Source organism: Rattus rattus, chromosome 6 (assembly GCF_011064425.1).
Source record: "Rattus rattus isolate New Zealand chromosome 6, Rrattus_CSIRO_v1, whole genome shotgun sequence".
NCBI lineage: Eukaryota > Metazoa > Chordata > Mammalia > Rodentia > Muridae > Rattus > Rattus rattus.
In genome coordinates this window covers 74849248-74858208 of record NC_046159.1, presented here as the reverse complement: position 1 = coordinate 74858208, position 8961 = coordinate 74849248, and the positions used below count along the sequence as shown (strand labels likewise).

General features: G+C 44.1%; 1 protein-coding gene across 3 annotated transcripts; it reads left to right on the top strand.

Moving 5' to 3' along the window:
* Positions 1-569: 569 nt before the first annotated feature.
* On the top strand, positions 570-8222 carry Mrpl35 (mitochondrial ribosomal protein L35). Of its 3 annotated transcripts, none has more exons than XM_032906358.1 (4): positions 570-653; positions 4522-4711; positions 5624-5768; positions 7031-8222. In XM_032906358.1, exons 1-4 carry the CDS (start codon positions 611-613, stop codon positions 7217-7219), a joined length of 567 nt encoding a protein of 188 aa, XP_032762249.1. In that variant the 5' UTR covers positions 570-610; the 3' UTR covers positions 7220-8222. The 3 variants fall into 3 exon arrangements, 2 of the variants coding, with proteins under 2 accessions (XP_032762249.1, XP_032762250.1); XR_004388291.1 differs by having other exon boundaries at positions 606-849; positions 7031-7152; XM_032906359.1 differs by having other exon boundaries at positions 610-653; positions 5605-5768.
* The last annotated feature ends 739 nt before the right edge of the window (positions 8223-8961 follow it).

The following is an 8961-nucleotide window of genomic DNA, read 5'->3' as shown; positions in this document are numbered from 1 at the left end:
TTTTTTTTTTTTTTTTAAGTCTTCACACAATCCATGCTGGCTCCGCAGCAGAGCCTGTACTGCTTGCTATCATATCTATACTGGCAGTAAGATAGATCACTTTAGGGACAGGAGTCCCAAGTCACCTTCGGGATCTTGGGAGACCTTGTCTCAAAAATGGGGAAGTTTAGTTGAGGTGTGGGGGAGGGCTGTAGCTCTCACTTTTAATCCCAGCAGTTGGGAGGCAGAGGCAGAGAATTTCTGTGAGTTCGAGTCAGCCTGGTCTATAGAGTTATTTCCAGGTCAACCAGGGCTACATACACAAAAGCAAAAACAAAACCAAAAACAACCACTCCCCCCCCCCCCCAAAAAAAAAACCTGTCTCAAACAAAACAGAAACCATCAAACAAAAGTTTAGACAGAACCAACTCCTGCAAGTTTTTCTCTAACCTCCATAAGCACGCAGTGTTATGAGCGAACCCAAATATAAACACAAAATAATTAAGAAAATCGTGGTTTAGGGCAGAACCTAGTAAAAAGCCACAGTCCAAAGTGGCCACGCCTGTTCCCCTTGGCCTCGCCCCCTTACGTTGCTTATCTTACTCTGCGGCCACCGTAGGCAGGCTGCAAGATGGCGGCCTCCATCTTCATGGGCGCCGTGAGAGCTGCCTCAGGTCAGTGTTCTATTGACGGCTTCACTGAGAAGAGAACCGGCTCGGGAGGGAGGAGGCGTTTAGTTTGGATGTTAACAGGGAAAGAAAAAACAAGACGACTTGAGGTCGGAGGTTTGCTGTGCGATACCTTGCACAATGTAGTGTCCGTGACCTGCGTTCACTGGATCCACCCTGCCGTAGGATACCCGAAACTGAGGTAGAGGAAGCGAAGGTGACACCTAAGATTCCTTCTTTTTTTCCCCCTGATTTAGAGGTTCAACCGCCTCTCGCGACCTTGACCTTGAGAGTCATATAATTTCTCTGAATTTTTTGGTTCTATAGTGGTAAAATGGGGCTTCCTCCCACCTGCGGACTTAACAAGTTGGTAAAGCATCGAGTATCTGGTACTCTTGAGAACCGTATGCAAGAGACTGATAATTCGTTTTGTTGTTGGTTTTTTTTTTTTTCTTTTTTTTTCGGAGTTGGGGACCGAACCCAGGGCCTTGCGCTTCCTAGGCAAGCGCTCTACCACTGAGCTAAATCCCCAACCCTGATAATTCGTTTTGAACTACACTCCTCTGATAGTGGCGAGGGGATTTAGGGGTGAAGGCAGAACCAGGTAGGAAGTTAAAATTGCTGAAGTATGATAGGGGTGATCAGTAAGTTAGGAATAGAGGTAACATTTGTGGAAGAATACACAGAGGACCAAGAGGGGGAAATGTAACCATATAAAATTTCCAGGTATTAGAGCTTAAAAATGGAACTTTTGTGAGTTATGAGAATGTATAATAAAAAGTTCATATAAGGGAACATACTAGTTTTGAACTTTACATTAATTTATATAATTTGTCTAGAGTAATGTCTGGTTTTCATTTACTCAGAGGGGTGTGTGTGTGTGTGTGTGTGTGAGAGAGAGAGAGAGAGAGAGAGAGAGAGAGAGAGAGAGAGAGAAACTTTTTGATTCTTGACTGCTTTGTTTTGGTTTTTTTTTAAAGATTTATTTATTTTATGTATATGAGTACACCATCACTGTCTTCAGATACACCAGAAGAGGGCATCAGATCCTATTTCAAATGGATGTGAGCCACCATGTGGTTGCTGGGAATTGAACTCAGGAACTCTGGAAGAGCAGTCAATGCTCTTAACCACGGAGCCATCTCTCCAGCCCCCTCCTCTTCCTCCTCCTCCTCTTTTTTTTTTTTCTTTAATGAGACAGGGCCTCATTATGTAGCCTAGTCTGGTCCTAAACTCTCAGTCCTCTTTAGCTTCCACAAACTGAGATTTTAGGTATTTGGACGCCCAAACCTGCCTTTCTTCAGCCCATCTTTATCTGCTGTTAGCATTGTCTCAATGTTTTCTTCAAGCTAAGCTCTCTTAATCATTTTAGTGTTTTATCTCATGTAATCCTCTCTATAATTAGCTAGTTTAAAGTTGAAGAAATGAGTATACAGAGTTAAGTAAGTTGTTCCCGTTCACACTGCTAGTTAAGGAGGAGCTGAAATTAATACTAGTCTGCTTCAAACCCTGTCACTCATTCACCACATTGCCCCACTTGTTTGGTGAAATCAGTGCAGAAGACAGTGGAGCCCTGGTCTAAGTCTTGCATCAGATTAGGTAGACACAACTTGGTAGAGTTTTTGTTGTTGCTTTGAGAAAAGGTCTCACTAAAGAGCCCAGGTTAACAGGAACATACAGTATTAATAGTCATGTTGGCCTTGTACTTGTGATTCTCTTGACTTTGTCTCTGGAGTTCTGGGATTGCAGGCATAGGACTCTACACCCAGATCAAATTGTTGCTGGTATCTGTTTTTTTTTGTTTTTTTTTTTTTTTTTTTAGATAAGTAACTCTTGTAGCCCATACTGGACTTGAACTCTGGTCTCCTGCTTCAGCCTCCTGCACACTAGATTTACTGACTATCACCACCATGGTAGGCTTGGCCTTTACTTTTTTTAAAAACTAATTTCATTGAGGTACAATTTAGCATATTTGTATTTGTGGCTATGTTTGTGTGTGAGAGCATATACACATATGTGTGCATGCAGGCACATGTCAGAGATTGCTCTCAGGAGCAATCCATCTTGATTTTTGAGCCTGGGTTTCTCTCTGGGATGTGGTGCTCACCGATTAGGCTAGATTGGCTAGGCAACAAACCCCAGGAATCCACCTGTCTCTATCTCCCCCGTGTTGGAAGTACAAGTATGCTCAGCTTTTTATATGAATTCTGCACACCAAACTTAGGCATAGGAAACACTTTAACACCGGAGTCATTTCCCCAGCTCTGAAGTACTCATTTTTGTGCATCTAGTTTAGTGACAAAATCATCACCAAATTCTAGTCATAGGACTTCCCGTCTCATGGGGCATTTTTTGTATATATGTTCTTGAGTCTCACACAAGAGTTGGTTAGAAAGTACTAGAGAAGTAAACTGAATGGTTCTGATTTGCTTAGTGTCTTAGGGAAAAGGACTGATAAAGAGGATGGATGGCCTTCAGTTCATGCCTCTGCCTTCTCACCTCCACCTGGCTGCCCAGCTTCCTTCAGTGCCGGTTCCCAGGCATTTCTGCTATGGTTAGGAAACCATGTACAATGTGCAGCCTCTGGCAGGCCTGATCCTGCCGTTCCCATAGCTGGATTTGTTTCAGCACCAAGGGCTTTGCTGATGTTTGTCCTACTCAAAGTGGGCTCTCCTTCTTGGAGGGTCTGTTTATGTTCTTGTTCTGCTTTCATTTTATTTTGAGGTTGCACATGTATGTGGGCATGTGCATGCCAACACACGTGCACATGGAGGCTTGAAGTTGGCAGTGAGCGACTTCAGCTTATGTTTTTGTATTGGATCTCTCTAGGAAGCACCTGTCTCTACCCTCTTTTTACACTGGTATTGCAGTGGCCCCATGTCCAGCCTTTACTTGAGTCCTGGGATCCTAACTCAAGTTTCTATGCTTATATAGCAAGCAGTCAGCTAACCCTTTATTATTTTAAAGTGTGTGTGTGCGTGTGTGTGTGTGAGTGAGTGTGTGTGTGTGTGTGTGTGTGTGTGTGTGTGTGTGTGTGTGTGTGTGAGTGAGTGTGAGTGTGTGAGTGTGTGTGTGAGTGTGTGTGTGAGAGTGTGTGTGTAAGTGTGTGTGAGTGTGTGGTGTGTGTGTGTGTGTGTGTGTGTGTGTGTGTGTGTGTGTGTATCAGGCACACAGACACATGAGTTCAGGTGCTGGGGAAGTCAGAGTTGGCAGATCCTTTGGAGCTAGGGCTACAGTAGCTGTGAACCTGGCCACCAAAGTCAGGTCCTCTGCAAGAGCAGCATTACTCTAACCACTGAGCCATCTCTCCAGCCCTTTGTTAATTTTGTTTGTGTTTTTATTTTGTTTTTCTGAAGCAGTGTCTCATGTACCTTAGGCTGACCTCAAACTTGCTCTATAGTAGAGGATACCCTTGAATTCCTGATCCTCCCCCTCCACTTTCAAATGTTGAGATTACATCAACTACTCTGTTTTCTTCATCAATCTTCTCTCCACTCTGTCCTTCCAGCTTTCCTGTCTCTGACCTATCATCGCACTGAATCCTGAGGGGCTGTTTCCCATGGTATAAAATTGGTGGAGGGCAGTTAATCTAACACATATCTTGTTCCTCACTTCTGGACAAAGAGCATACACATACCAATCTGGATTATATGATGGCTTTAGAATTCTAATTTTTCTAAAAACCATTAAACTATAAAAATAGTTAATTTCATCATATGTAAGTTATAGGTTGATGAAGCTGTTAAAAATCTTCTTCTGTGAGTCTGGCATCAGGAACCTTCTGTTAAGTCAACTTTTATTTCCATGAGTTATATATGGGTACATGTATATATATTAGAGTGTTCAGTACATGTACTTCTCTCTGTCTTTGCAGGAATATTACGTCCCCTCAATGTCTCGGTTTCGTCAACCTATCGGAACTGTGCCAGGAATGCCGGTCTTAGTTCTGCGCTGCGCACCATTCCTTTTAGACATGTTCAGACATCAGTTGTTTCCTCTGCTCCAAGGCTTGTCGAGTCTGTCGGACACCTGGCATATGGGCACACGGCATCAGTCCTTAATAGGTAAATACAGTACAATAATATATTTAAATAATATTTACACAAAATTTTCTAAAATATTTGTGCTTGGGCTGGACATGTAGTTCCACGGCAGAGTGCTTGTCTCCAGATCTGTGAAGCCCTTTCTTCCATCTCCAGTACTGCAAAATCTGTAAAATGTGTTCAAGACATTTTACAGTAGATAATCTTTCCCTACTTGCAGTTTATGATTTACCCGACTGAGGAAGTGAGCATGATTGATACCCTAGATGCCCACAATAGGACTACACAGAGCACCTCCTTCCCATCTTGCTGTGTAGCCTTAACTTGTAATCACCCTCCTGTCTTAATCTCCCATGTGCACCCCTTGCCTGGCTTTACAAATGGTTTACAGCACTGGGGAAGGAACCTTAGGTCTATGTGAGCTAGTCTAGTATTACTAGTGATGTCTGCCTCCACCCTGGCCTTGTGTCTGATGTTGTCTATACAGTTCCCAGAAAATGTCGGACAAATCGGAGATCCATGGGGTGTTCAGGTTATGTGGCTCAGCTGTGTGGGAGTCAGTCAGTCAGCAGATAATCAGTTAAGCACCCATAGGTACCCACCACTGCACTTGCAGAAAGTACACAAAGGTAAGCTGAAGTCCTTAAGGAGTTTTTACTCGGGTAGGCAGACAGATAGCAAACTGCGGTTGAAGTACTGGGGATACATTCTCTCCTAGTGGTCGGGTGGGTGGGTTTAATTTTGGGTGTGAGGGAATTGATTCTAGAATCTTGTGTGTGCTGAACACAGGTCCTACCTCTCCCTGTGGGGGTAGATTTTAGACGGCTTGAATTTAGGAAGGTTGCCATTCTTCTTGACTTATGTGATGTGTTGAAAGCCAGTTCCTTGTCCTTCAGTCACTCTGTTTACCACAGTTTTAAAACTGTACTTTAGAGTGGCCACATTGGTTCCCAGTGTCTTGAAGCCTCCGGTCAGAGCTCTGACGTACTGCAGCGCACGGAAAGGAAAGAGAAAGACGGTGAAGTCGGTTGTGCATCGCTTCCTCCGACTTCACTCTGGCCTTTGGCTAAGGAGAAAGGTGAGTGTGCTGTGGCCTGACCATGACGTGCTGGCAGCTCTTCTGTGTTGTGCTGAGGTGCCGCCTGTCTGTCCTCGAGAGAGAAAGGGTGTGCGTGTGAATGGAGTGGAGTACTGTTCAGAGTGGCAGGCAGTCACTGTTGGAAGGGCTGAGAGGATTTTTCCATCTTAGAGAAATCTGCAGAGAAGTGTGGATGAGAACTCCGCTCATAGCCAGGCAGTGAAGAGCTTTGACGTGAATGGATCCATTGACTTGGCTCCTTAACAAGCGCCTCATTTTCTACGCTCAATTGCGAGTAGAGCTGCTGCGGAGGTCAGAAGCCTCAGGTCCTCCCGAAGGTAGAGCTGCAGGCAGTTGTGAGCCGTCCAACATGGCTGCTGGTTCTCTGGAAGAGCACTCTGTGCCCTGAGCTATCTCTCAGATCCTTACGTTTTTGAGACAAGGCTTTGTCACTGAACCTGGGCTCACCAATTTTTCTAGCCTGCCTGAGCAGTGAGCTCTGGGATCAGTTGGTCCTTCTCCTCACTAGCGTGGGGTCACAGCTGTCCACTACCACACCCAGATTTCACATAGGTTCTGGGTTCCAAACTCAGGTCCTCCTGGTTGCATTACAAGCACTTTGCCCACTGGGCCATCACCACAGCCCATTTTTGGTTTTGTTTCTTTCCAGACAGGCTTTTGCTCTGTAGTCTGAGCTGGCCTTCAACTAGCTTATTCATTTATTTACTTCTAATTTTTAAAAGAAAGATTTGTTTCAGACAAGTCTTACCATATAGTCCTGGCTAGCCTGGAACTTCCTATGTAGAGCAGGATGGCCCTGAACTCAACAGGGATCAGTCTGCCTAAGCTTTATTCTATTTGTAATTATTTGTCTGTGTGGGTCTGCATGTGAGTTTTGTACCCTTAGGGGCCAGAGGCCCTGGGTCCTGGGGAGCTGGAATTACAGATGGTGGTAAGCCACTGCATTGGTGCTGGAATTGAATTTGGATTGTCTGAAGAGTGGTGTGTGCTTTTATCTACTGAGCCTGACTCTCAACTTTTAATTCTCCTGCCTCAGTCTCCTGAGTGCTTGAATTACATCTAGCTTGTGATTTTAAGTAATATTTCCAAACTGTGAAATTATTAATACCTCTTCCTCACATGCTTTCTTACCTACTTATCGCAAAGTCTAGCTTTGCTCCTTGGACCTATACACTATAAGTTATGAAGTACCTGCTGTTGCCTTTGCGAATTTTAAAATGTCTTTGGAACGTATCTCATAGGCTGGCTATAAGAAAAAATTATGGAAAAAGTCAACTGCAAGAAAGAAGCGCTTGAGGGAATTCGTGTTCTGCAATAAGACCCAGAGTAAACTCCTAGATAAAATGACGACATCTTTCTGGAAGAGGCGCAACTGGTACGCTGGTGATCCCTACCAGATGTACCACGATCGGACAAACCTGCGGGTATAGTTCAGAGCTCGCACAGGTTCCCAACTCTGGGATGTGGAGCTTTATGCACAGATGTCCTTGCAAAAGTGAGTGTGTGTTAAACTGTAAACTCTACCGGCTGACAGACAAGCTTAGGTCACCACCATTGTGCATTAAACGGTCCCAGAGCTGGTCACTGAACTCAAAGTTAAATTTATTGTGCATCATTTCAAAAAACTGCTAATGGCTTTTCTTATTCCTGGGGTCTTGGGTGAGGAAAAACATGAAAAGAAGCTAAAACAGTGGGCCTTTGCGTGGGGTTGAGATTGTACCCAGGTCTTTTACATGCCAAACAGACATCTTACATGCCTATTCCCAATATGAGGCATGATGTATTTCAAAAATCAGTACTTTGGAACTTAGGAACCACCTTACAGCTTGATCTCCTACCTGAAACTCCCTAGCCCCAGGTTTGGGAAGGGCAGGAACTGGATGAAGCAGGAGATGGTGGAACTTTGCCTCAGCTCTAGTGTGTGTGTGTGTGTGTGTGTGTGTGTGTGTGTGTGTGTGTGTGTGTCCACCACATCACTCTCCTTAATCTTGGCTTTTGTTATGTATAGTTTATATCCCTCAGACTATCTTCAGCTTGAACCTTTGAGGTTCTCTTTAACATTACAACCCTCAGCTCTTGTCATGTCCTCTCTCTTAATTGCCAGGGGACCTAAGTAGGCCTGCTTACCTTTTCATTGTAAGTCCTAATCCATGCCTCATGCCATATAGAGTTTGTCTGTCTGTGGCTCAAGACCCCACTCAGCCCCTCTTAGTTGTGCCAGCAGGTTCATGCCGAATAAAAAGGTAGTTATAAGTTATAAGTGCTTAGAGGTGACATGGAGTAGCAGTGCACTTTCCTCTTGTGTCCTGGGTTCTTGTGTTTATGACAGTCATCACTAGTTTTATTGAACTGAGTACTTTTCACAAAAGTAAATCACCTTTCCACATACCCTTCTTGAAACACACAGCTGTACAATAAACTCCTTTTGCCTAAGTTTTCTTTTTCAACCTTTTGTTTTTTACACATGAGTGTTTTGTCTGCATGTGTGTGTGCCCTCAGAGGCCAGAGGAACGTTGTTGGGTCTACTGCCATTGGAATTACAGATGGTTGTGAGCCACCATGTTGGTGCTGGGAGTTGAATCTGGGTCCTCTGCAAGAACAGCCAGTGCTTAAATGCTGAACTGTCTGTCTAGGTCTCTGCCCAATTTTTCAAAGGCACTGTAGTTTTTAAAAGTTTATCTACTTAAGCTTTCTTATTTTCATTTGTAAAGTAAGGCTCTTTTTTTTCCCCTCAGAATTCTCTAAAACACGGGGTGGAAGCTAAGGGAGAAAGTTGCCTGTCGTTTAATGAGACTGATGTGTCACCAGCTGTGCTCAGAGGGCAACAGGATCATTCATTTTAGAAATGACAAGAGTCTGGCCCTTCCACCCCGAATGCACATGATATTGTCTGATCTCAGAAGCTAAGTAGGGTGGGGCCTGTCAGTACTTAGATGGGAAGAATGATACAAGAGTTACGAATTGTTTACTTAGACGGAAGTGATGCTGCAGTCCAAGAGAGTGACTCTCAACTCTCCCATCAGACTTATGTGATTAAGTGCAGCTTGCCTAGTTGAAAAGTCTCATTAAATAGATGTTTTGATGGCAGGCCAGTCCAGGACTTCGAGGGCCATTCATTGAAGCCAGTTCTTGTGTTCATTAAATGGAGAGGGATGTAGAACGTCATAAAACC